The following is a 25,976-nucleotide window of genomic DNA, read 5'->3' on the forward strand; positions in this document are numbered from 1 at the left end:
TTTTATCTAAAGAGAAGCACCACGTATTCACCGGTCACGTGTGATTGTTGTCACGTTTGTATGTGATCATCACCATTTGGATGGCGTGTGGGAGCGGGACGCTCCCTTGCTGGACTCTGTCACAGACAACAGCCTCTTTACCACAATTGAGGAAACAATCAAAACACTCATGAAGACACATCTCACACAGCTCTGTAGGCAAATTCGATTTAAGAATTGGTATGGTATTTTATTTATCACACATATGCACAGATAACTGTGCTAAAAGAAACAAGCCTTATTGTACCGGAGCATATCCCTCCTCTGTATGTTAAGCCTTCGTATGAGAAAATACTGCATATAAATGAAAGAAACTACTTATGGCCGTTTAAGGGCTTTGTGTGTGTGTGTGTGTGTGTGTGTGTGTGTGTGTGTGTGTGTGTGTGTGTGTGCAAACACGATCACATAGTGAACTATACCTCACACCTAGCGATACCTCCTGGGAAGAACGTGGAAATAAGTAGCATATCCATTTTCTTTCATTATTTCTATGACAAAAAAAGGAGACATTTTATTTGCATTTCCATTCCGTCAGAATGAGATGGAACTAATGGGAGATGGTTCTTTATTGGTTTGAGGAGCGATGGCATTTCACCAGCCCCGAGACTTTAGTTGAAGTAACAGATCCTTGATTTAAAGCATTTGACATGTACAGTATAGGTAGATTTACTCAAGTCATCTCACACAAACCATTGAGACATTCTGTTCACTGTTGTTTAGAATCCAGTTTTTTAATATTTAAATGAACTATAAAAAGCACATCAAAACATTTTCTCATTGTAGTTACAAAAATGGGTCACCTATAGGGCTTCTCATTGCATTCACAGAAGGATTTGAACAGTGGATGTCTAACAGTTAACGTATTTCTCTCTTTAAAAAATCCCCACCCAAATATATAAACTTAATTGCTTAACCAAGGTATATACAGGGCATAGCATCCTTGCATCTTACAGGTTATCAAGAAAGTTTGAGGTATACAACCAAAATAAAAAGCCTGTCAGAAAAATTAACAGAAAAAAAAAGACGACAAATAGAATTAAATAATGGAAAAAGGAATGCAATGATTGCTTCCTACTAGCACAGGAGCACAACATTAGTGGGAGATGTTGCCATACAGGTGCTGCTGTAATACTTCCAGCTGTTTCACCAACGGTCGCAAGGGCAAAACAGCAAATAACCTCAAGCTCGGGACTATCAATATATACAAAGGGAATTCAGTCTAATTTAGCAAAAGAGAATTGTTTGAATGCTTTATTTGCTTTATGACAAATACACGGTATGTGTTTGAACAAAAAATATCAATATAAATCGAATGGATGATGTCTTTAACTTGAACTGTGTATTTTTGAACCAACATTGAAATTAAAGAGCCGGAAGCAGAATCTGATACACATGCAAGTTTTGAAAGTGGATTCAGAAATAACAGTATTTTACAAAATAATAATTACAGTTTTTTAAATTTTTTATAATTCTGAAAATACACCTCCTTTCTTAGCACCTCTTTATATTTTTGTGTGTTTTGAACAAGCACCATTGTAGTCGTTTTCATACAGCACCTTGAGAATCCGGAGAGGAGGTCTGTGTCCCCTTATGTCGCCTGACCCCCCCTCCTCCCCCCTCGGCTACCTCTGATTCACCCTTCTCGGCCACGCGTTCAAATGTCCTTCACCTTTGCTCCATAACGTGGTTAAGTCATGTGGTTCGAGCCCTACAAGGGCAACAAGTATTTTCCTGGGTTACACGTACATACATGGAAAGACATGTTTGCTACACCATCTCTTATTCAAAACTTGCATGTGGCATAGAAAAGGGTGGGGGGGCTAGAAATGGGGTTTGGTGGTACCCAAAACGTCTCAACTTGACTTTCCTTGCTGGCCCCATCAAGTCCTTCTTTTTCATTTGTATTTAGCCAAGGAAGCAGACGGGCCCGACTTCAAACCCGAACTTCTGGTTAGGGTCCCCAAAGTCAGTCAACATGACATCGATGATGGGAACCTGATCGATTTTGGGAGTGTTGATCTCCATCACAGTCTTTCCGTAGCCCTTCCTCGTCTGCGAGAGACAGAGAGACACAGAGGGACCAATTAGACACGCGAATACAAAAGCACACATACTGCCACATGTTTCGGCAACTGCATAAAACCCAAGCTGATCGTTTACGTCACTCCGCTTCCTTTTGACCTGAGCTACTGGGAAGGAAATGCTGTGTCATCAGCTACCTGCTCTTTCTCATTCCACCACGGGAGATGGCGTTTCAGGAAACCGGTATTGTGGGACTTACCGCACAACCGTCTGAGAGGGCCTTGATGTAAGGGTTATTGTCGTAGGACATCTCCTCGTCGTTGGCGCCCAGGAAGCGCATCGCCTTGTCGTAGCTGTCGCTGGTGGCGTCGTGCCACGCCACGGACTGGTGGCAGCTGTAGGTGAAGTTCTGCCGGGCCGAGGCTGTCAGTAGTCTGAGGAAGGTCATCTGTACCATGTTTATTGAGCTTCCATCCACGTCAACGTAGGAGAGCTGTTGGTGGGCAAAGAGAGGGATGTGTTCATTTCTGGAGTGGCGTTCGTCTGTTCTACTCCACACCTCCGGGTTGCATATTTTGAAGTGGCTCGCAGGTCTTTTGTAAGTCATTTCCGTATATGTGATCTTTTGTAGCGCTTTTGGTTGGGGGCCACGGGCAGTCGTTAACCCTTCACCCTAACATAAAGTCTGAAGCTGAGTGTATTTCACGGATGTTTCTGACCACGAACAGCCGTGACACGTTTGAGGGAAGGTCATGTCAGGTGTGTTGCTGAGGACAAAAGGAGAAGAAGTGTCGAATGTGAAATTGTACGAATCAACGCTTCTCTCCAACGCTTCTCTCCAACGCTTCTCTCCAACGCTGAAAGCACCGACGCCACAGACTAAGAACTCGGCCTCTTCCCAACGGACACGTTTCAAATGGGAAATAAACTATTTATTGTCAGTATGTACACATAGATGATGCATTTGTTTAGATCTCCAATAATCAGCTTTTGTATCTACATGAGCATTTGGCCTCATTACTGAAACATACAGCGAGATGAAGATACTTAGACTGCCTGATAGAGTTTATGTGAACAGCTGAAGTTCAAGAAAAAAGGGGTTTGGGTGCCAGGGAGATAATAAGTCTGTTGTTTATTAACGCTGAAGGCAAATAAAAGATTACAATTTAATGGTAGAAGCAGCTAAACTCCCAATGTATAATTTTGTAAGACATTAAGTGTACTGGCCCAAATAACATTGAAATAACTGAACAATTGAAATGTGACAAACTTAGGGTTAGGGGTTAGGGTTCATTGTAATATATGTTGTGTGGTCATTAAATACCAGAGATTTAATAGCAAATGTGTGTAAACTCTCAGTCTCAGTTTATTAAACGTCAACGTCTGTTTTGATCTCCTTTTAATAAAGCAGGAATCTAAAATCTGCACGAGAGACCGACGGAACCACTGTGACCCCGACTGCAACAGTGGCTCTGTGTGAACCTTGAATACGTACTATTTAAAGTGCTACCAGGAGGTGCACTGTACTGTACGCCTTCTCTCTGTTGAACTACGTCAGCATGACACCACTTTGATGGAGCAGGGCAAACTAGTTTTCTTTCATTTCTGACTACAAGAACAAGTAGCTGCTGTTTACTGAGAGGATTTAAACTGTTCAAGGGCAGAGAGAAGCATGCTGGAATGTTAAAATATCGAGGCATTCTGCTTGAATCCTTTTTTAATGTTTTATTTATGCACTCTTCTTCATATGGAGAGCGCTGAGAATTGTAATGAGTTGTCATGACAATAACTGGAAAGTAGGCACTAGTTCAAAAAGGATGTAGACAATTTAAACTAAAAGCCAATCCTGTTCTTGTTAAAAGCATGGCCCTTGCACTGTGAATTCTCTCTGCTCTGGTTTTGCCTAAAATATGGACACACTTTAACCATTAGGCAGTTTGGGCGTTCTTCTTTGGGTCACTGCTTCCCCATTTCAAGGGTCGTGCTGCTGTTTGAGCCTATTAACAGCTGCGTGGCATTTTGCAGTGCACCTGAGCAGGTACACAGGAGAGATGAGGCAATCCATTTAGTTTAGGACTGAGTGAAGGATTTTCTGCTTTGTGTGGTGAACGGAAGAAGTTGGATGAAAGAAGAGGGGAAAAAACACGTACAATTTTTCCACGCTTAAATTCACTGAACCATGTCCCAGGGACTTCCTTGGGCCATGAAGATATTCGGACCTGTGGAAAACAAAACCAGAAAAGGCAGATTAACACTAAAAATGATCTTCGGCATTATATTTTGATAGGAATTATAATGTGAGCATTAAAGCCTAAAGGTTAGTATCATCTTGTGTCATCTGGGAGCAGAAGATACACCGCTATGCCATTTTAATATCTTTGAAATATGGTGTGCAGAGTCAAATCATTCTGTGCTATTGGCCTTTTGGTGTTTTATGGATTGTTTGCACAACTGTGAATATCAAATACGTACAAGCTTAGCTCCGGAGCAAATCAAATGGCTGTCTTTGACAACTTAGGCTTCGTGCTGTGCCTTTTATTGATGTGTTGCTTTGACACGGTGGATCAATATTTAATGAGAAACGGTGATTAGAAACAGGCAGTTATGAATCCAAAGTCACTTACTCCATTCGACTTCTTATCTGGATAGATGCAGGTTTCGCCTCCGGCGGTGAAGTTACAGAAGACTTTGAAGGAATCCCCGGAGCAGCCTTGGTTTGGATCAATCCAATATTCACCTACGGAGAACCAAAGCACAATCACACACCCCGTTCTACTAGCGTCCACGGAAAATGGATTAAAGGCATTTTTCAGAATCAGGTGTGCTTTTGTGAAATGGCTCCATTTCTCCATTGTTAGTTTTTATCTGTCTGTGAATGAGCCATATCATGTCAGAAGCAGGGTGTAATTAATGTGCAACAATCTTTGACAAGCATATTCCCCTTAAGAGAAGTAAAATGAGTAATGATATCCAGTCTAACTATCAACCTCACTAATCCAGTTTGCATTTTATAGTACGGAGGTCATTTTAAGTAGGCACATCTTTACCATGTTACCATATATTTACTAAAACACAAAAAAAAGTGTTTTTACACCGATGAGTCTAATCTTTCCTGAGCAGTGTTCTCAATTAATGTTTTCAGAAGTTAGGTTTTTCACTAGTATCATTTTTTAAAAGGTGTCTCAACCTGAACAAAGTGTCTTAATTACACAAGGTTAATTACACTGACAAGAGGGAAATGCTCATCCATAAATTCTGCTTTTACATCCAGCACCCCAGCTTCGGTTGAGCTTACCATCAGGGAACTCTGGGTGGCAGAGCTGCAGGTCTTTGCATGTCCTGGCAGGGTTGTTTTGTGTGCCCATGGGGTACTTCATGCGTTCAATGTCCTGTTTGAGGTTGTTGAGGGAGCCGAAGATGTCCTCCATGCCCTCGCCGTAGTCCATGATTGCAGCGTCGGACTGCATGTCACTGGAGCGCTTGGTCTTCTTGGGTGACTGGATAGGGAGGGGCTGGATGACTTCACCCGGTGGGCCCTGCAGGGTGTGGTGGGAAAAGTGTTTAGAGATTTCTTACCAAAAGACTGACCTCAGATGTTCTACAATGGGACAGTTTGAACTTTGTGGTAATATCAGAGACAGTAATGGTCTTTGATACTCACAGGAGGACCAGGAGGACCAAGTGAACCAGTGTCTCCTTTTGTACCAGCAGGCCCCTGGGAGCAGAATGCATTGAAACACGTCATCTCAGGTAAATCCGGCATACAGTCAGGAAATGCATTTGAAAATACTGATAGTACTCACACTTGAACCCTTGGACCCTTTGGGACCTTGAGGACCCTGTATGAGATGGGACATAGTAAGTCATTCTATCTTTAGTGTAGAAACTGATTGAACGTCTGAATCAGTGAGACTTACAGGCAGACCAGGGGGCCCTGGGGGGCCGATGGGACCAGAGGATCCACTGATACCCTGTGAAAAAATGAGAAGAAAGTCAGTCATATATATATATATATATATATATAATTTCATATATAATATATATCAAATAGTCATGGGAGAGAAAAGTGTGGCACTTGAATAGTGAGAGAAATGAAACAGCTAAACTATACTGGCAAAGAACCAGCGATACGTATTCATGAGCTGAACGAATGCATAACGAGCTTTCAAATGGATGTCTTCATTTGAGCATCAAGAAAAGGCCAAACCCTGTACCCATTATTCCATCACCTATTTTTAGTCTTTAAAATAGAAATGATAAACCGAGTGAAAACTATTTTGAAGCCCTTGTGTTCTGACAAAAGGGGAAATTACAATTTTATTAGGCTTAATGTCCAGATACTTAATCTAACCTGTCACCTTAAATGACTGAGCCAGAGCAGTGCGAGGGCCCCAGCCAGACAGAACAGCACCTTCAGGTGTTATTTAGGTGTTATTTATGGATGAAGGCCGTCAGAAGTCCTTTATATTCAACTTTCTGTGGACGGATTTCTGTTTTGGTGCAGTGTTTGAGAAAGATCCTAATCTGAATAGGAAACTGCCCATAGTTTTCCACAATGCAGGTCTACTATCACAGCAGGCATCAGACACACTGAATCACATCCCAACAACAAAATGGAAGGTTTTCAAACAGAAATCGGTGTTGACAGTGAAGGGGAGTCCAAAAGCCTTGTTAATATTGTGTATTGTGTTATTGTTATTGTGTTTACGCTTTGACCAACAGGAACGAATAATCCAAAACAAAGCAAATGTTTTGGGGGGATATTGTGATTGCAGAGATGTGCATTGTTGTGCGCGTGAGCTCTGCACGGCCTATTTTAGTGATTCTTACTCTTCAGCGAGTGACTGGAGACCGTGTGCAACAACGGAAGGGCAGGAGGGCGAAAGGATCAACGTGCCAATGGAGCGTATCAATTACTTACACCGTCGCCTTTGCCACCAGGGGAACCTTGGGGCCCGGGCAAACCTCGGTCTCCCTTCTCTCCTTGCTCACCAGAGGGTCCTACCAGGCCCATCAACCCTGGATGACCCTGTAGGACAAAAACAGTTAAAGATAACGGCAACGTTTCTTTGTTCACTCAAACTTTAAAGCTACGGCCTACATGTCTGACATGGGGAAAAAAAACTCAAATTGGTTTTCTTCCCAAAAGCTCCAAATGTACCTGTGGGGCTGTGAAGAGCGATGTTTCATTACGATATGAATTGTCAGGTTTTTTAATTGAAATGTCTTTTGAAAGAGACCTTCAAAAAACATAAGACAAAATACTCACATACAATCCTCAAATAACAGATGATGACTTTGAAATAGGCAAGCTCTCTCGTACCAACGCCAATGATTTGACTGCATTAAAAGTGCCTCTATTGTGTGCTTTTAAACTGCTCCCTCTCAAGCCATCACGTCAGTGTGTGGGAGGCAATTTAGATGGAGTAATGCATGCTGTCTGAATAAACTTTGCAGTTATATTTCACCAGCGGATTTGACAGTGGCAGCAAAGAAAAGAGCAGGATTAGGCAGATTAGAGTGATACATCACATCTAGCTGCATATTCAATCCCGTTGAGCTTTTCTCCTACAGCAGCTATGTGGAAAACTCATTTTGTTCCCTAAACGTTAACATAGGCGCTATTACAAAACACCACTTTGTAATTCTAAAAGACCTCTAACGTTTGATCAATTGGACCCGGGAAGCATTGTGCTCGTGATGGGCAGCCTTGACTGGAGTCTGAACCTGGATTACGATCCCAAGGTTCCTCTCACTGCTTTGAGGTTTCTCTTCTTCAAGCCTATTTGGAAACCGGGAAATAAAAGCGATTTGCGGTAGGACACAAGGAGAGAGGGGACGCTCACCTTTTCACCCTTGGAGCCAGGGTCACCTTTCAGTCCGGGAAGACCAGGAGGACCCTAAACAACATGTTAAAAATCCATTTTAGACAAAAATTTGTCTGATCACAAGACATGACATGAAAATAAAGATAGGGGAATAAGGTGAGAGAAACATAAATGATTTTTAAAACAAAAGAGGAATGTCTTAAATTGTATAGAAAGAAGTAAAACCTTCATTTATTACAGGACGGACTTTCAGCGACAGTCCTGCATCCGTTCCTTAACCTGAATTAAGTCCTCTGACTCTTGCAGGAAGAATGCATTTGAGAACTTGGAAGAGAGGGAGGGTGATATTATACATACTAACCATGGGACCAGGCGGGCCATCTTGTCCTGGGGAGCCGGGCAGTCCTTGTTCACCCTGTAAAAAGGCATTCAGTGAGCATTAGAGCCTCCTGTATTTTCTCTGGCTTGCCATTGATTTGCTGTGCTCAGCAGGATGATTAATAGCCCAAACAGGGGGGGAAAAAGAGTGCTGGTATAAACAAGCAAAACTAATGTATAAGCCAAATGGGTGTATTGATTATCCGATGAAGTCTATCATCATGCCTTTTTATGTGTGTGTCTGTGAAGTTTGAGAGTGAAGCTGCGTGCGTATGCGGTGTATCACAGGTAAAGACCTGCTGTTGTAGTTTAGACTTACGACAGGACCAGGGATTCCACGCAGACCCTCTGGACCGGGCTTTCCTGAAGGCCCCTGGGGGCCTACCGGTCCGGTTTTACCCGCTGGACCCTCGGCACCTGCCTCACCCTGTATGCACATGTTGCGAAAGCATGAGAAATATTACTCAATTTAGGAATTCTTATTAGGAAAGATTATTTTACCTGGCTCAAGGTAGAGAACAACGGATATTAATTTAATGTATTTGTATCAAAAGCTGCAGCTTGAAATCCATATGTAGTGATTAATGATGTATTAATTGAATAAACAAAGTGCACTTTGGACACCCACAGATTTAAATTCCACAGAGAGAGCATGCAATGCGCAGAATGTGAAAGGGTGACAAGTAAACAAGAATCTGAGTTATCAAATGAGAAAAAGTGCTCCTGTTCCTCCGAATGAGGCTCAGAACAGCCACAGCGTTATACGCCGCCTTATCCCGACATCTTTTCATTTTGTGTTCCAGATAAAATGAATATGGCCTCAAGATCAGAGTCAGCCACTACCGTAGGAAGAGCGTCAAGACTGGATAAGGTTTATGAAAATAAAATATCAGGTTTCAGATGCAAAGTGCATTACCATAATTATTACGACCACACCGATAATCCTGATTTGGAGAATTTCAAGGCCTTTTTTTTAATAAAAATATAAAAAACGGCAATAAATAAAGCAGTTAAAACAAACATATCCTAGTATTTTATTATATGAGCTAAAATGAGAGCTATGTCATTTATATTCAGTGTGCACATTCTGGGGGTGATTGATCCTGCCCATCACACAGCAGCAGATCGTAGATATAGATTCAGACACTGATGAAACAAGGAGATTGCTGTCAAACCAGTGCTAACAAAGAGAATCTTAATTTGGGTTGGATTCAGACTAAAAAGAGAAAAGCATGATGACTGAATATTTTGGAGCTTAACTGTTTTTATCGTTTTTGAAGCCACAGCCCAATGCGAGAAACAATCTCAGTTTTACTGATTCATACATTTTCATTAATCCAATAACCTATGGTGAAAATGAAACTGAAAGTTTTTATGCTTTTAATTTGAAGGGAGACAATCGGGCGAGCGGCCAATGGACTCGCTGAGATGACTACTGTGAGGAGGATGAGTTGATTTGGTTACCTTAGCGCCCTTCTCTCCTTGCCTGCCCTCTGATCCGGCGGTGCCTGGAGGTCCCTGAGGAGGATGGCAAGACACTGCTTTAGCATTTTCAACACACACCCTTACTGCACAACAACAGCACACAAATTGACCTTCCACAGTATTTCAGAGGCTGACATCCTGCGCACTAGTGAAGCGCACTGGTACCCGCGTGGTTAGAGGGCGTGACCGCAACGTCTCTCTCTCGATTTTGTAAGTGTACAAAAGTGTAAAAAAACAACAACTGGTATTTCATTTTAATTTGATTAGATTTCATATTCAGCATTTGTCTTGCCCGGTAAGTACTTGTTGCAAGGATTGATAATCTGAAGCTCTTGAATGTGCACACGCTTCAGTGAGTAAGATCTATTTGAGAAACTTGTTCTTCGTCACCAAAAACATAGAATCCCGCAGTGCAACAGAAGGTGTTTTCTCTGTGGGATAAAACACGCAGCCTTTCATCAAACACGCCGAGAGCTGGCAGGTTGTCTTTGTCTGACTGGGCAGGAGCTCTCAGGCCCACAAAGATTTCTTTCAACTCCACCTCCAGTCGTCCTTGTTCAAAACCACTCTCCATCCAAATTCCATTCTCATCTTCGACGATGGACGCCTGAGTGCTGTTGACTGAGATGCTAAGATGTGAGCTCGCCCCCCCAGTGCTCGGTGCTTTCATCTTCTAGGGCTGTGTACCTCTTACCGGTGGGGGAGAGCCAGGTTCTTGATCAGCAGAAAGAGACATTTCAATAGCACCAAACACACAGGAGCTCGTCAATGTGTGGGTGTGTTAATCGTGAGACGCACTTCCTCGCTGTCTCTAACTGCAGAAAATTGTTTTCAGTTTCTTCGAAAATTAAGACGTGACTTTAACTGCCGAAAAGCAAGATGAGGCTGATAACTTTTAGACATTTCTTTTTTCAAGAAGCGAAGTTCAATACATATCCTGGTTCAGGCATTAGCCAGTGAGATTAATATAGAAGGCGCTTCTACGCTAAATTGACTTTCAGAATCCGAGGCAGTGCTGGAGAGATTTAAGGATTGTTGCAATTTTCTGCACCATGGGCCAACATATCCTAAACTGCTCTTTGTAATTATGTATTCAAGGGAGCAGCCTGTCGGGGAGCAGCCGGGATCATCTTGGGTCCTTTTTATTTCTCCCAGTGATTAAATAACTATGAGTGATAAAATAGTCCTTTACCTAACCATAATCCCTAGACCATTTGGTGCTGCAGTGAAGCTGATGCCATGCTAAATACTGAGGATGTAAATTTCATTGGGCATATTAGAAAAGCAATCAACCCTGGTTTAAAAATGCATGACATGTCGTTCTTTGAAATTCAGCCAGTCACTTGAGATTGTGACTTTTTCTTTCAAATTCAGGAGAATGGCTGCTAATTTTCATGTGGAGCTTGACATAGTATTGTAAATACGTTAATGTTCCGTGCAGATGTGTGTGTTCAAACAGTAGCTTACTGGCTTTGATATTTCACCCAGCTTATCTCAACTTCATACTGCAGGATACTGCATTCTGTGTGGAGGGATATTAGAAGGGAGCTCATCACAAAATGGAAAACAACTACTCGACCACGTTATCTGCGTCATCGTCACTGCTGTAGCACCATCGGAATGTGTCGGATCAACGTTGATGAGCTATTTTATGAAATCTAACAATTCGATTTGTAACCTTGTTGAGAATCCTCGGTTTACGAAACTGCCCAGTGGTAATTATCACACAATAAAGGCTTCACTTTAGAAACATCATGACTTCTGAACACACTTTACCACGTCCATGTTGTGCCTTTGTTTTGCTCTGACTGTCAGTCAAACAGCCATGGATCAATAATGTGTCAGGCTTGCTACATCTCTCTCGCTTTCTTCCCACTGCCGTCGATGAGGTTTGAACTCACCCCTCCTTGCTCCTGCTATTTTTCGGTAAACCTTTTCAATTTCTTGCTAAGAGGAAAACAAAAAAGATTCATGATTCTCTCATCCTGCCATTCCATTCTGAATGGGCTTTGAGGGAGATTTCTTTGCAGACAGCACGGCGGCTTAACCTCTTAAATCCACCACTTTGTTTTCCCCACTCTTCTTTTAATGAAAATGAATTTCTGCTGCTTGACTGCCAAGATTGAGTTGTTGAGGGGGAGTTCTTGCAAAGCAAGGCTGGATCTGTTGGCCGTGAAGCAACAGAACAATGCTAACAGATGCACACTCCCTTTACCTTTTCAGAAAAAGGCCTTAGATATTTCACATGGACTTTTGGGGTCATGGTTTTAACACTAAGAAAGATTTCATGTCCAGACAGCTCACTGTTGTAATGATGAAATAGCAACAATAAAAACCATCGGACTGGCCTTTCTCAGGGTGTTTAATGGAATCCTGCAGACTTACTCTCTTGCCAGGTGGGCCAGGTGGGCCAGCTTCTCCCGATGGACCTGGGGGTCCCTGAAAACAGGCAAGCAGAGAGAAGACGCATGATGCCATTAGAGATGATACAACAAGTCGTGGTAATAAATGAGTCGGTGCTGGTAAGAATTTAGATGAGAGAGCAGAACGCTTCACTAGATCTGTCGTTATGTCTGTCAAAAGGACAATAACACACAGAGCATATTGGCATTAAGCCAATTCCACCTCAGGATAGTCCAGAGGCGTTAAGACAAAGTTGGATGAGTCACTCCCTGAAACAATGCGTACTGTGATTCACTCTCATCCAATTCTCTCTAAGTTAATTGTAAATAATCAACCTATTTTGTAACCTTTGCATTGGTAAATATTGGACAGAACTGAAGACTGAAGCCAGTTACTGAGTTGTTTTATAGGTTGAGTATGTTTTCCTTTTGAAACGACACTGAGCCACAATAAGATGTTAAACATTTCATATACATTCCGAGTACAATTTTCCACCTGAGCGTTTCAGCATGCAATCATAAATAAAATATGCCACATTACTGGAGTCAATACAATATCTCTGTGTTTGTCTTTGGCAATAGCAAAGGCTCGTTTACATTTATGAATGTTAATAAGAGGTGTGATTAATTGTGCTCTACACAGGGCTAGGACATCATGGTTTGGTTTTTATTTCTAATCAAACTTAATGAATCTGCAAAGCAGATGTTGATTGATCCTCGAGTACTTTGTGAGTATAATGATTTACAATGCTGCAGTGTGAATTTGCGATGCAATTATAGCTTTTATTGCATGCAACATTTTGGTGTTTTAATATAATATAAAATAAAAGGAAACGACACGCATTCTAACTCATTTTTGGGAAGCAGCTGATTACTAGGAAAGTTGCATTTTATAGTCCATAATATATACTCATGCAGTCGTTTGTTCTATCTAAATAATGTGAGAATACAACAACTTACCGGCTGACCGGCCTCACCATCCTCTCCTTTCTCTCCTGATTCTCCATCAGTGCCCTGTAAGAGAGAGATGTGCTGGTTAGATAATGTCTCTCCCTTAAAATATTTATCCTATACTTTAACCATTATACTGTTTCATTTATGGATGATTCACAATACAAAAAACTAAATCATTTACTGCATATGGACGGAAGATGGAGTAAATATTGCTTCAGGATTTAATACTTACAGCAACGCCTGGCTCTCCAGGAGGACCAGGGTCTCCGGGGAATCCAACAGGTCCCTTTTAATGGAGAGATATGAAAATGCATCAGTGTAGCAAAAGAAACAAGATACGGGTATTAAGGACATGTATAGGAATTTGACAGTGGCTTAGTCCTGGCATACCTGGTAACGACTGTTGAAAGCATTTTATGAAGAAAAGCGTCTCTGCATGCCGCAGCTATAACATATAATCCCCTCAATAAAAAGGCTTATAAGTTCTTGAACATGTGGTAGAATAAAATTGCCAGCCTGACGGCTGTTCGGACCCTTTTGTTTAAGGCAGTACATTGCAGCCTGTTAGAAGTGATAGAAAACATTTGGAGATTCCTTTGGCAGACTTACAGGGTTTCCCTTTGGACCGTCATCTCCAGGTGGTCCTTTGGCACCCGCAGGTCCAGCAGCTCCAGAGGGGCCAGCCTCTCCTTTCTCTCCCCTCTCGCCTTTAGGTCCCTATAGTGGTGGGGGTTGGGGGCTGTCATTATATCAGTACAGTACCACAGGGTGCAGCCAAGACAGTCTACATGGAACCGAACGGAGGATAAAAATTGACGTGCGGACAAATCCTGCTGAGAGCAATTCTACAGAGAGCCGATCTCAGTGTGGACAAAGACAGCTCCGGATGGCACGCAGTGCTGATGTGAAATGAGACCAAAGCAAAAGTGATTGCAGCCATCACGTTGAACATTTTACATGGCGCCTGACAAAATTAAGATTATTTCAATAAATAATTTCTCAATTCAATTCATTTTTGTTAATAGTACCTAATATCAAATTTATTTCTGCACCGTATTGGTTATAAGTGAGCTAGCATTGTCCCAAAGCCATCAGTACCAAAAGTGAAACCAGAATATCTGAAAGCCATTGGCTTCAAATGTGCTCATGATGAGGGGCTTCAGCTGCACACTGACTTTGGAAATGTCAATGACACCAGCGGTTTGATGGGAAATAGCAGGGGACATTATGAATGCGTGTAATCATGCTCCTCTGCCACTCCCACTGGAGATGGGCCATCTTTTCAATCTGCTGCTGTGCCTCGATAATGATAAACGAGGCAGCAGCGCTAATAGAGCCATCAATGACGGCTCTTTGGTAAATGTTGAAAAAGCTAATCAAATGGTCGAAATATTTCAGAATCCCTTCAAATAATTTTGGACATTCACTATGCAAACACCGTACTACATCAGAACAATCCGAATGTATTGTTGTGAAGAGGATTTACAACACTTTCAGAGTCCTTCACTTCTGCACTGCTCTTTTGTGGCCATAAAACAGGGCGAATCACGGCTAAAAGCTGTACTCAGCAAAATGGGTGTCTAGTGTGTTGACGCCAACTTGCTTCATGGTGGCTGCAATGATTGCTCTTTAGGACAGAAGCACCATGCCGTGTCCTCCTGGTAATTACGTCTTAAGAGTCCTGGAAGGGACTCAAATTGGCCGACCACGTGCACATGGGGTGCAAAGCCGAAGAGCCACGCGGAGATGAACCACCTCCCTCAATGTGAGGAGCGATTAGTTTGAGTGTGATGAATACAAAATGTCACACTAAAGAAAAAAAAAAAAAAAACTTGCACTGTAGTGCCCGAAGTAGAAGTAAGTATCTGCTCTCCTGGTGATAACCCACAAATATATGATATGTTCCTGATGTTCCCCGTGGTGTCACTTTCCTTGCATAGAGAGCTACTATTCAAAATGTTTTCATGTAGAGCCCTACAAATATTCCTTCAGGCTTGGTGTTAGACTAAAAATCGAACAAAATGTACTGTACACACACCTGGTGGCACACACATACGTAAGGGTATCCAAACATTATACATTCGTGGAACACATTTTCCATTTGAAAAACTAGCAAAAAATAAATCAGAGCTCACTTACCCCGGTTCCAGCCTCTCCGGGGGGTCCTGGGTTTCCGGCCTCACCTTGTTCACCCTGCGGTTGGACAAAGGTCAGTGTGCGGATGACAAACCTCCCACCTCACACGTGAAGTGCTTATGAATTCAGATGCAGCATTTGAACAAACAAGTCATACAAAACATACGAACTCCTGATGATGTTATCAATAAAAGCCAGACATGAAACTAGGTCTATAACTCCAGTTGAAACAGGGGGGGTTAAAGGCTGCTGTTTAACAAGTGACCCCTCAAAGGGGTCTGTGGCCCTTCATACTTCATACTCTAAAATACAACTGCCGTGCCAAATGGCAGTAAAGCCTTGACATTAATAGTGGCAAGGCACTAACTCAGACAAAAATCCTTTGCATAGGAAATGAAGGTCCGGCATGTGGCAACAAAAGGGGCCAGCTGGATGGTCTGTAAATTGCAAGACCAGCAATTCCTCAGGTAACACGCAACATGGCGTTAGACAGGCAGAACCACCCTGGGGTGTCGAGTTTACTCGTACCTTCTCTCCCACGGATCCCATGGGGCCCACACCACCCGGGGGGCCTTGTGGACCCTGCAGCGAGGAATAAAAGAGTTGAGTCAACATCCGTCCCCGTAGGAGAAGACACCTGATGCTGTTCAGGCATTGCAAGACAGATGAAGTTGAGTTTATTTGACATTGACCAGATCATTTTCAGTGCACGCAGATGATTAGATTCATGTACACATTGCTAATCAACTAGCCATACGTACGTCAGCTCCACTAGGACCCTGAGGACCTCTGGGACCGGGAGGACCAGGAGGGCCCTGCACAAAAGAAACAGTGTTGTTAAAGTGCATTAAACTATTATAAGAGTGCTTACAAGAAAGCGATGAGGATCTTACCATGGGCCCCACGTCACCGTTCTCCCCCTTCTCACCAGGAGGTCCAGGAAGCCCCTGAGGAAAACAAAAATGAATACATAATTATATTATCAGAAAAGAAAATAATTACGTTAAAAGCAGAATGTGATGAATAAATATTGTTTATTCTCAATTTACATTTGCGTGGGGATGAATGCATTTAGAACAAATGTCTGCATCATATTTATTTATTTTTTAATTTGATTTGACTGCTGCGACACAATGTGGGGATGCACTGAAATATTAAATATATCTGTGGGGCAGAACATGCATAAATGAATCGCTTGAATCCATCCTTTAAGTGCAGTCTAGTCCTACACTGTTAAATTAAATATTCAATGAATAAGCTGAGCCAGATCAGATCATACCATAAAAAAAACAATCAATGTTTTGTACCCAAAAGGAATTAATGACTAACATAATCAAAGAAAATGTAGTCATTTGAATTATTGTCCACAGATAATGTTCAGAATTGTTGGGAAACTGCTCCTTGAATGAGGTATGAGACATGAGTATTTTTTTAATTTAGCATGCCTTTCTGTTTAAGTTTCCTTATGCACACTCATATCTGCGAAGGGCAGATTATTAAATTATTACCCACTAACATGTAAGACAAGACTCCTCTGCTGTTTGCTTTCCCTTTTGTAGTCAGTAACCGCTTCTTCTGAACTCAAAGGCGTAGGCGGAGATCCAGCTCACTCATGCACGGCAAATGAGCAGTGAGGTCGAGACCTCATATGTGCGTTTGCTGCCTGACATTTTGGTTATTGCCGTGATTAAATTGCCGTACCTGCATCGCCTTCGGTGTGTGTGTGTGTGTGTGTGTGTGTGTGTGTTTGTTCTTGATTCAGATTCAAATTGTCATCAGTGTAACGTGTAAGGGTGCAAGGGAGGAATAAAAGAACGCATTCCTCTACATGTGCTTATACCATAAAGTGACTGTATGTGTGCAGTGCGCTACATGTGTTGTGTATGTGTGTATAGTTCCTCGCTTGCAAGTATTTTCCGTGGGTCCTAAAAGGTGTTTGTAGCTGCCTGCTGATTCCTTCCATGCTGTGAAACCTCATCTGTGTAAAGGTCTCCTCTAGTCTGAGATCATTAGGGCGGCTTCTAATTATGCAGCATGGTAAATGTGGTCTCAATGAGGAACTGACTATCGAGCAGGTCAGTCCACACAATTAATGGAATGGCGATGGAAAGTGAATCACTACCGATTAAAAGTCCATTGAATGCAACCCGGCGACAATAGGATAGTACCTTGGAACGATGAGTAGTAGTCTATGTATTTCCATCAAGATAATGACCCCAATCTCTGCTGTAAACTCTTAGCGTGTTCATATTAAGGAGTTGATTACGATTAAAAAAAGCATGGAATTACTAACTAGAGAAAAGTTATTACGGATGGGAAGATCTTATCTCACTCAATTTCTATTGCTGTGATACAAAACATAATTAGCCTGGTTGTCGTTTAGATTGGTTATTATGTTTCATGGTATTTGTTTTTCACACTAATACTATCTTAGATAGTTTCAGTCGAAACTTGGCTCAAACTATGTCCTTGGATGGGTGGATTCTACAGAACCACACGCCTATGAATACCATAAGATGCTCCATAGTAAACAGCAGAATGCCTCGCATCCTAAAGCCTTTATTCTAGTGGAGATGGAGAATGGATATTGCCATGGAATGAAGGGGAGGAGAGTCCTCCTTTGTTGGCACTGTTGCATGAGGTGAATTGAATGTCACACTGTGTTGTATTCCCACGCAGTTTGGAATGGCATCCTTTTGATGTCATCACTGGAAGCTGATACTACTACTAAAGGCAGTGAGTAAATTAAAAGACATATTGTTCACCTCTTGTAGGTAGTTATTCAGTTATTCTGTTTGTTGCAGTCCTCTCTATTCGTCTTTTTCCCCATCTCGTATTCATGCTTAATCAGCCCTTCCTTCCCTTGCAACAGGCAATTATTGGACGGTATGGTATAGCCAAGCAGTTCATTGAATCAGATGAATGAATGAAAGCTCTTTTAAGTCTTTAGAAAAATAATTGAAACAATCACTCAAGAGTTAAAAAAAAAAAAAACATCGCCTATGACCCGTAGGACAAAAGTTACAGGCTGCAAGACTACAGAAGAGAAATGCTATCACCACACAGCAGAGGTAGGATGGCAAATGTATATAAAGCTAAAATGTCCATTAAAATGGTCTAATAATGGTCTAATGTCCTGTTTCATGTCACTGATGCTCATTCTACAAAGAAAACAACAGCATAAAAAAGAAGCATTACCACACTGTAGTTAGCAGATCCTCTATTTATGACCCATTACTATTAAACTATCAATTGTAGAATAAGTCTTTAGAACTGAATGTGACACTAAAAGCTTTGTAACTTTTGTTTTAGTGTTTTTAGCAACACAGAGATGATGATGAGCTTTAGATCTGGCTTCCATTTGTCATTTATTTTGCACACATAAACACTGCCTCAGTGTTCATTCTGTGTGTCTCAACCCAATGTCCTCAATGATCTCAAATTATGGAAATTCCCACAATAAATTCCTGATTTCCATTGACTAAAGGCCTCAGTGTACCCTCAACATTTACACAAATGGTCTGCTATGGTAAAATAAATTACCTTAATTTTGACTCGCAGCATGAGACGCAGGCTTGCAATAGTTAGTAGAGTTATTCTAGATCGCGTCTGAGGTGAACGATACTAACCTGCAGACCGATGGGACCAGGAGGTCCAGGGAAACCTCTGGAGCCTTCATCTCCCTTCTGTCCAAACATACCCTGCTGTCCTCTGGGACCAGGCTCTCCATCAGCTCCCTGAGAAAACATACGCACACACAATTGAATCATTCATTTATGTCCGCGTGGAGAAGATACAAGGACACTAATATTAAAGATGCTAAAGAAATGACAAAATCAGGGCTCAGTGACAGGTCTTCACAAAACACTAACGGAGGCTGCAAGGACTTAAGCCGCAGCTGATGTGCAACCAATTGTCACACAGTTGCATGTGGTCCAGGTACATTCAACGGTCTTTTAGGACAACTCTACTCACAGCAGGACCCGGGGCACCTATGGGACCTTGGAGACCAGCAGGGCCAGGAGGACCCTAAACACAAACAGAAAAGTGTAAAAGTGTGGCTTTGTATTTTGAAATGTAAAAAGAACAATTAAAAATAAATCACTATCTCCTAAATAATTGTGAGAAATTGCTGTATAAAGGATTGGACGTTGATTCCCATATTGTACCTGTTCTCCCTTGTCGGCTTTGCTTCCTTTCTGACCGGGCTCTCCAACCTCTCCCTGGGAAAAGAGGAAAGCACACACATAAACTACGTCTCAGCATAGTGTCACTTCTTCTCTCAACAGTTTATGAGAAGACCATTAACAAGCTTCACCTTAGATGAACACAAACCACCCGTATCTGCATTTATATCTGCGTTTCAAATCTCATCCCATCTGAGTTTTTTTTTTTACAATCTTATTTGTTCGCCTCTGCGGAGGTATTTGTTTGGCCACTCAATACAACGTCTGATAGTGACCTCAAGGGGCACAATGATTGCAGGACGTAGAACCAGCAACGATTTTTCCCTTTTTACATCTCCTCTAAATGCGTTTGCTGGCGCATTTGGTTGTGAAGATGGATTAGCAACAGCAAGAAGAACATATTTTCCATGCAGATGGCCTCAGTATGAACATGGCGGTGAAGATTGATTTGCATTCTGGTTTAGTCCCAAAGAATCCATCCCAGTTTGGGAATGGAAAAGTAGTTGTAACTGGGCCAACGGGGTGTGATAACGAGCGGCTGACCTTGTCACCATCCTCTCCAGGTGGACCCTGGGGTCCAGCAGGACCGGGCAGACCAACAGGACCCTGGACACCATCACGGCCGGCAGGACCTTGAGGTCCTTTCTCACCCTAGAAGAGGCAAAGACATTTATTTTGATTATATTTAACAAAACTACAACCAGCAGAAGAGCTCAAAGGAAGTTGAAGGATGTAGAGTAGATGAAAGATTCATGTCGGCAACTGTATAAAAGACATAAATACTTACAGGTGCTCCCTTCTCTCCAGCGGGACCTGGGGGCCCCTGAGGACCAGGTCTACCAGATAGACCTATTGGACCAGCTGAGCCAGCATGACCTCTTTCACCAGGAGAACCCTGTGGGGGTGAAAATTGGAGGGAGACGATGAGTGTAAATGAAACGGAAGAAGACAATTTTCTTCTTAGGAAGGAAACATTTGTTCAAGAAGTTGCCAGCCTGATCCTAGATCAGAATATGCTGAACAATAACTTTTTCCATTAAGACATCTACAAAGCAAGACCCAACTGAGTCCAACTGCTAATGGATCAACCCACACAAACACCCTTTTCAAACGAAAACCAGCCTAAGCAACCCAAAGTAACAGGTGGCATTAAAGTTCTATTAAAGTAGCGCTGCTCCTTGAAAGCATCACCTGCTGCCGGAGGGCTGACGTGTCGTCGGATATAAGCTCCGAGCAGCTCACCTCACATCCTTAAAGAGCTTTTCTGAGGGAAAGAGGACGCTGTTGTACTTCAGTGCCCATATACAGGAAAGGTGTTCAGCTGAATCCATAGACATGTTGAAAGAAATGTATCTATATCTTTGCTGCACCCAAATGAACTCATGGTGTCTTTATGAATACAGATGTTATGATGATCATTATCATTTGCACCGCTATTCTATACTACTCCCATAAGGATTGTTGGAGGCTTTTTAATTCTGTTCTGAAACCAGAGATGAACATTCAATGCTGGTGGAAACCTATAAACCTATGCGTTCACCTCTACAAAGAGAAGTAAGTAAATTAAATCTAACTATCATAACCCCTTGCTTCTTTTAACAGCTCCATCATCACCACTGAATAAGTAATGAAGCTCCTTGCTGTTGGTAAACCTCTTCATGCATACATGCATACATTGTGTACTCAGTCACGGAAGAGTGAGGGGTGCAAAGCACACGATGTCTTGATAATCCAACATTTAGAACACTGATTGTTTCAGAGAAAGTGTGCGGACACAACGTCTACAACATAAACAACCAAAGGTTATACTACAGGTTACTTTAATATTTTAAGTAATTGGACTCGAGTGGGAAGTTACAAATGTATTAATTTTCCAGGGCTGTAATTACTGTAGCAGAGTCACATTGCAGCTAGAATATTGTAAACCTTTTCAAACAACATGTACATGCTTACATAACTACTTATAAGTTTCTCCTCAGCAGAACACTTTATTGAGGAGAAGAATTAGTGGCCCAACTCAACCATCACGACTTTAAACTGAAATGGATAACATTAACGTTTGCAAATTTCACAGCGTATGTCAGATGTCTGAAGATAATGATGAGGGCCAATTAGATGATCCTAAACTGTGTTACTTCATAGCAGCTGGTGTTATGTGATCGCATTGCTTCACATGCATAAACTGATGCAAATTGTGACAGCAACAGCCCAACACGTCGGCCTCGCCCGCTGAGTGATGTGACGCCGCTCGATGTCTCCGCGGCAGCCTGACGAGGATCCACACAGCTGGTGTGAAGCACCCACACGCAACCTTTGGGACTGATGAGCCATGTGCAGGAGCAACGCCCGGGATGACTACACGCTGTCACTCACCATATGGAGGCTCTCTTGGCTGCCTAGTATTAAGTGTGTGTGTGTGTGTGTGTGTGTGTTTGTTTGAGTCTGTTTCTGTGTGCCAGGAAGCAATGATGCAAACAATCTTAATACCAGATCCTGGAGCACATGGCCGCGCCAAAGACAAATCGCTGTGTTCAGTGGGACAAGATGGAATTTGGCGATGCTTTAATTGGAAAATTAATAAGTAAAACTTTGATTACGTGACCAAGGGTGCTTGATGAGATTATTGTAGGTACATTAGGCATGTACTTGGTACACTTGGTGCATAGTGAATGATTTTACCATAATGATTTTCTCCCGTGGCCACCTTTACTGTCGGCTCATTTTCACCTTCAGCACTTCTACTTCCTGCTGAAAGACTCTCCCTTATCATTCCCTAGAGTTGTGGTGTCCTTGAGCAAGGCCCTTAACCTACGTGCTAAGGTGGATTTACACAATGACAGAAGTATACACTAATATAGCTTCAGCATTCCTGTGCAGACTAAGAACACGACGCTCACCAAACGCCAGACGTTGTAGTAAAAGGAATAAATAGTGTCGTAATGTAGTTCAAATGAAAACCAGTGGTGAGGTGAAAAGGTAAGCCATGATGAAAGGGGCCCAGCAGTTAGACAAAATATATTAAAGCCAAAGAAGATGTTGACTGCCTTCTGGTACTTGAAACATGGTACTCAGCTTCACTGAGAAATGAAATATACTTCACGAGCCCTCATGCTATGAAGTAACCCATCAAATTGAAAATGTCAGAAAATAAAGAGAGATGAAAGAGTAGCAAACCAATCTTTGGTAACAGTGTACTTACAACGGGACCAGGTGGACCTTGGGGCCCTTCTCCCCCCTTCAGACCTGCAGGGCCCTGAGGAAAAGAACAAACAAAAGAACCTTAGGTCCTTCCTGACATAACAATTGAACACTTTATATTAGCCGATGCATTCTCTCTGGTATCTGACAACAAAGGTGTTGAAACACAATCGAGCCTGGACTGTTTTCTGTACCCCGGCTTCTGGCTTCAGACTTTGAGTGCAATTACCCTGCTCCGCAGCCCCCGTGTATAACATGTTGTAGGTGTGGGTCTTGTATGTTTGCCACAAGCCTATGCTGTGCGTGCATGTTTGTGTGTGTGTGTGTGTGTGTGTGTGTGGGTCCCTGGTGGGCCACAAAAGAGCACATGGCAGTCTGGGTAATGAGTCTCAGCTGGCCCTGGCTGGGTGCAAGTAAATTACAATGGCAGAAAACAATCAGCAGTGCTGCTGGCCTGCAGAGTCTGACTGACCTTGAGGATACGGGCAGCACAGCGCTCTCCCTTCCAGCAGCATATCCATTCCCCGCCACCGCAGTCTAATTGCACAGTCCCTCTTAATAATGTATTAAGTAAATAATGCATACGGAGAAAAACAAATAACTTTGCTGTCCCCCAAAAGATGCCGCCGCTGAAGTATGAAAAACACGTCGCGTTACATTAGGAAAAGATTGTGCAGATGGATCACCTACCCACCCTACGTCTATAATAGAGCTCCACGATGCATTGTGGCGGTTAAGACAGTGGTGTCGGTGGAGTTGGAGCGATGCGGAGGCACCACCCTTCATTTGTAAGGTGTCGCTTTGGATTTCCTCTGCACCGGATTGATTGCTACGAGTGAATTCCAGGGCCGGTGTGTCTAATGAAGTAAATGGCTCTAGATGGATGCTGGTTCATTCGTTATGTAGCAATGTTCTGTCCATTTCTACTAGCAAACGCGATGAATAGGTGCGGGATGTGTAGATCCTACCGTGGCGCCAGGGACACCTCTTTCTCCAGGGAAACCTCGAAGGCCTGGAGGACCGTCTTTACCGGAGGATCCTTGTGGTCCCGGATCTCCCTATTCACACAAGCACACATGTTTGTGTTAAACTTCCTTAAAGTGATTTATAGTTATTAAACTAAATGCAACAATATGTTTTTGTTGAGCAACATTTCCTGCAGGAAAAACTAAATACCAGCCACACACAAACTGACTATATGGTGATGAAACATACTATAAGAAGTCTCTCTCATCGACTTAGATGACCTGACTATATTCAAAATTAGAATGCTGCAGAAAATGATCGTCTGTGTTGAACGGACTGTTGCTCACCTCAAATGTATTGTGAAACTGATTATGGTTCTATTGTGCGAGGAACCTGAAAGGGTTTCTCCAACTGTCGTTGTGTGTCCAGTTTTAAAGTTAAAGGCAAAGATTGACAAGTGGTGCATTCGTCAAATTGAGTGTAAGAAGGGTATTTGGGCGTCATCTATTCTGCTTCCTACTTATGATGATTCCATTCCTTTTAGACTGCAATTTATGTCACTTTTAAAACCGCCCACAGTAGTTTACTTAGAAAATACATAATGTATAAGTGTAAGTTTTGTTTGAGTCCCTCTCTCGGGGAGTGTCTTTAACAGCCTTTGGTCTTCAGTCATTACTGCAGCAGCATCACAGCCTTATAGTGAAACAGATTGAGAGCAAAGAGTCACAGATTTAGACTTAAAGAAATGAATTAATAGCTTAGCTTTAGATTACCTCATGCTAAGAACAAAAAATCCTTAACATTCAACATTCACATAGTGATTTGGTGTTCCAATTGTGTAGCATTGGTCTGCAGAAGCAAAGGATGTGACGGCTTGCCCACCCTGCTAAAATAAACATCCTCTGCCTGCGAGTCCGCCGCTGTAGGTGATTAAGAAGTACAGCACTATACAGCTTGCAACTAAGCAAGAGAGAACTCTACAAAAAGGGAATTTCGATTGAAAAGCAAAGCACATCATATACCAACAGTAATATGAATACAAATATGAATATGAAGAAGAAGATTTATGTTGAAATGTCTTTTATAAATAATATCGTATAGTAACTTTTGTATCGTTATATCTTGCTCAAAAAATCAGGCTCAACATACCAAAAACATGTATTTACTTCCCATAAACCGCATCTTTACGAGAACATTTGACACCAGAAAAAGTCACTTTGTTTGATTTTCTTTTGTATTTTTTGTCTGACTCTTTCTGCAATCAAGGCCCAGAACACACAAGAGTGGGCTCGAGAGGTATAAAAGGATTTGGCTCTATGCATGCGGAGGTCTTGGCTTTGCTGCCAAGACCTGGGCGGAGTGGGGAGGGAAATGGGCTGGTGGGCGGCAGCGGGTCTGGAGTTAGCTGACGGACTTGATGAAACTGTCTGCTTGGCGAGGAGACAGGGCGAAAAAGAAAGCAGAAGACATGGATGTGTGGGGGGGGAGTGGGCTGGGGGGCATGGCATGCTCAGTGGTCCTGGGAGTCAGAGGTTTGTTTAAAAGCAGCCAATATTTCTAGAAAATCGCCACTGTCTGCTCCTAATGGACACCCGATTGTCGAGGCGGAGAGAGCCAGGGCGGGAGTGCACCCCCATTCTCGCGCACGGATAGCAACGGCGAGACCTTGGTGTTGGCAGGGGTGTGTTTGTGGGTGATTTAATTGCAGCAGATTTATTTCTGCTTTCTCACGATTTTCTCTAAGCAATTCAGAAGCCTTTTTAGCGCTGCATGCCTTCCAAGAAATATAACTGTGCATGCAGCTGGCCCAATCTGCAAAATCATGTACAAGAATTGCAACCGCGTGAGTTCAATTTGCCGCCAGCTTCTGTACCGTTGATCTCTCCATCAACCTCACTGGCTTCCTCTCTCGGTATAACTAGCACAACTCAAATAAAGACAATCAGGGCACACTCTTTTGAAAAGATCACTACATAATATAGTATAGGTATCCACAAGAGAAATAGAGCAGTGGGGCCAGTTATTCTGTTCCATAACTATGCTGCAGTAGCAAAGCAAATGAGAACGTCAATTTAAATGAGTAATTATGTCGCCTTCACCAAAGTATACTGGACACATACCTTCGCGCCCTCTTTTCCAGCAGCACCTGGAAGACCCTGCTCACCGGGTGGGCCAGGGGGTCCAGGGTGGCCTCTCTCACCAACGGGACCAGTTTCTCCAGTTGGCCCCTATGGTGCATTCACATTTTGATGTTATTTTTAGTTCAACATAATACAACATGAAGAATAGATATTCAAGTCCTATTGCATTGATAATAATATTAATAATTTAGACCATTTTCAATCTTAGCATTACTTTAAACAGCGGTTGTTATTTTTTGT

General features: G+C 42.4%; 1 protein-coding gene across 9 annotated transcripts in view; it reads right to left on the reverse strand.

Moving 5' to 3' along the window:
* Positions 1-744: 744 nt before the first annotated feature.
* The window catches only part of col11a1a (collagen, type XI, alpha 1a), a 65,700-nt gene continuing 40,468 nt past the window's right edge, over positions 745-25,976 (reverse strand). For all 9 annotated transcript variants that reach the window (XM_040167214.2, XM_040167210.2, XM_040167212.2 and 6 more), the window contains 29 exons: positions 25,716-25,823; positions 23,598-23,687; positions 22,631-22,684; positions 20,219-20,326; positions 19,975-20,082; positions 19,414-19,467; positions 19,220-19,273; positions 18,874-18,981; positions 16,138-16,191; positions 16,006-16,059; positions 15,773-15,826; positions 15,248-15,301; positions 13,718-13,825; positions 13,341-13,394; positions 13,115-13,168; positions 12,138-12,191; positions 9,732-9,785; positions 8,587-8,694; positions 8,251-8,304; positions 7,908-7,961; positions 6,983-7,090; positions 5,979-6,032; positions 5,865-5,900; positions 5,723-5,776; positions 5,357-5,597; positions 4,686-4,798; positions 4,212-4,280; positions 2,321-2,554; positions 745-2,091 (listed from right to left, as the gene is read on the reverse strand). In XM_040167214.2, the coding sequence (XP_040023148.2) occupies positions 1,945-2,091; positions 2,321-2,554; positions 4,212-4,280; positions 4,686-4,798; positions 5,357-5,597; positions 5,723-5,776; positions 5,865-5,900; positions 5,979-6,032; positions 6,983-7,090; positions 7,908-7,961; positions 8,251-8,304; positions 8,587-8,694; positions 9,732-9,785; positions 12,138-12,191; positions 13,115-13,168; positions 13,341-13,394; positions 13,718-13,825; positions 15,248-15,301; positions 15,773-15,826; positions 16,006-16,059; positions 16,138-16,191; positions 18,874-18,981; positions 19,220-19,273; positions 19,414-19,467; positions 19,975-20,082; positions 20,219-20,326; positions 22,631-22,684; positions 23,598-23,687; positions 25,716-25,823 (2,496 nt within the window). In that variant the 3' untranslated portion in view covers positions 745-1,944. The remainder of the gene's footprint in view (positions 2,092-2,320; positions 2,555-4,211; positions 4,281-4,685; positions 4,799-5,356; positions 5,598-5,722; positions 5,777-5,864; positions 5,901-5,978; positions 6,033-6,982; positions 7,091-7,907; positions 7,962-8,250; positions 8,305-8,586; positions 8,695-9,731; positions 9,786-12,137; positions 12,192-13,114; positions 13,169-13,340; positions 13,395-13,717; positions 13,826-15,247; positions 15,302-15,772; positions 15,827-16,005; positions 16,060-16,137; positions 16,192-18,873; positions 18,982-19,219; positions 19,274-19,413; positions 19,468-19,974; positions 20,083-20,218; positions 20,327-22,630; positions 22,685-23,597; positions 23,688-25,715; positions 25,824-25,976) is intronic.

This window comes from Gasterosteus aculeatus, chromosome 21, assembly GCF_964276395.1.
Source record: "Gasterosteus aculeatus chromosome 21, fGasAcu3.hap1.1, whole genome shotgun sequence".
Lineage (NCBI taxonomy): Eukaryota > Metazoa > Chordata > Actinopteri > Perciformes > Gasterosteidae > Gasterosteus > Gasterosteus aculeatus.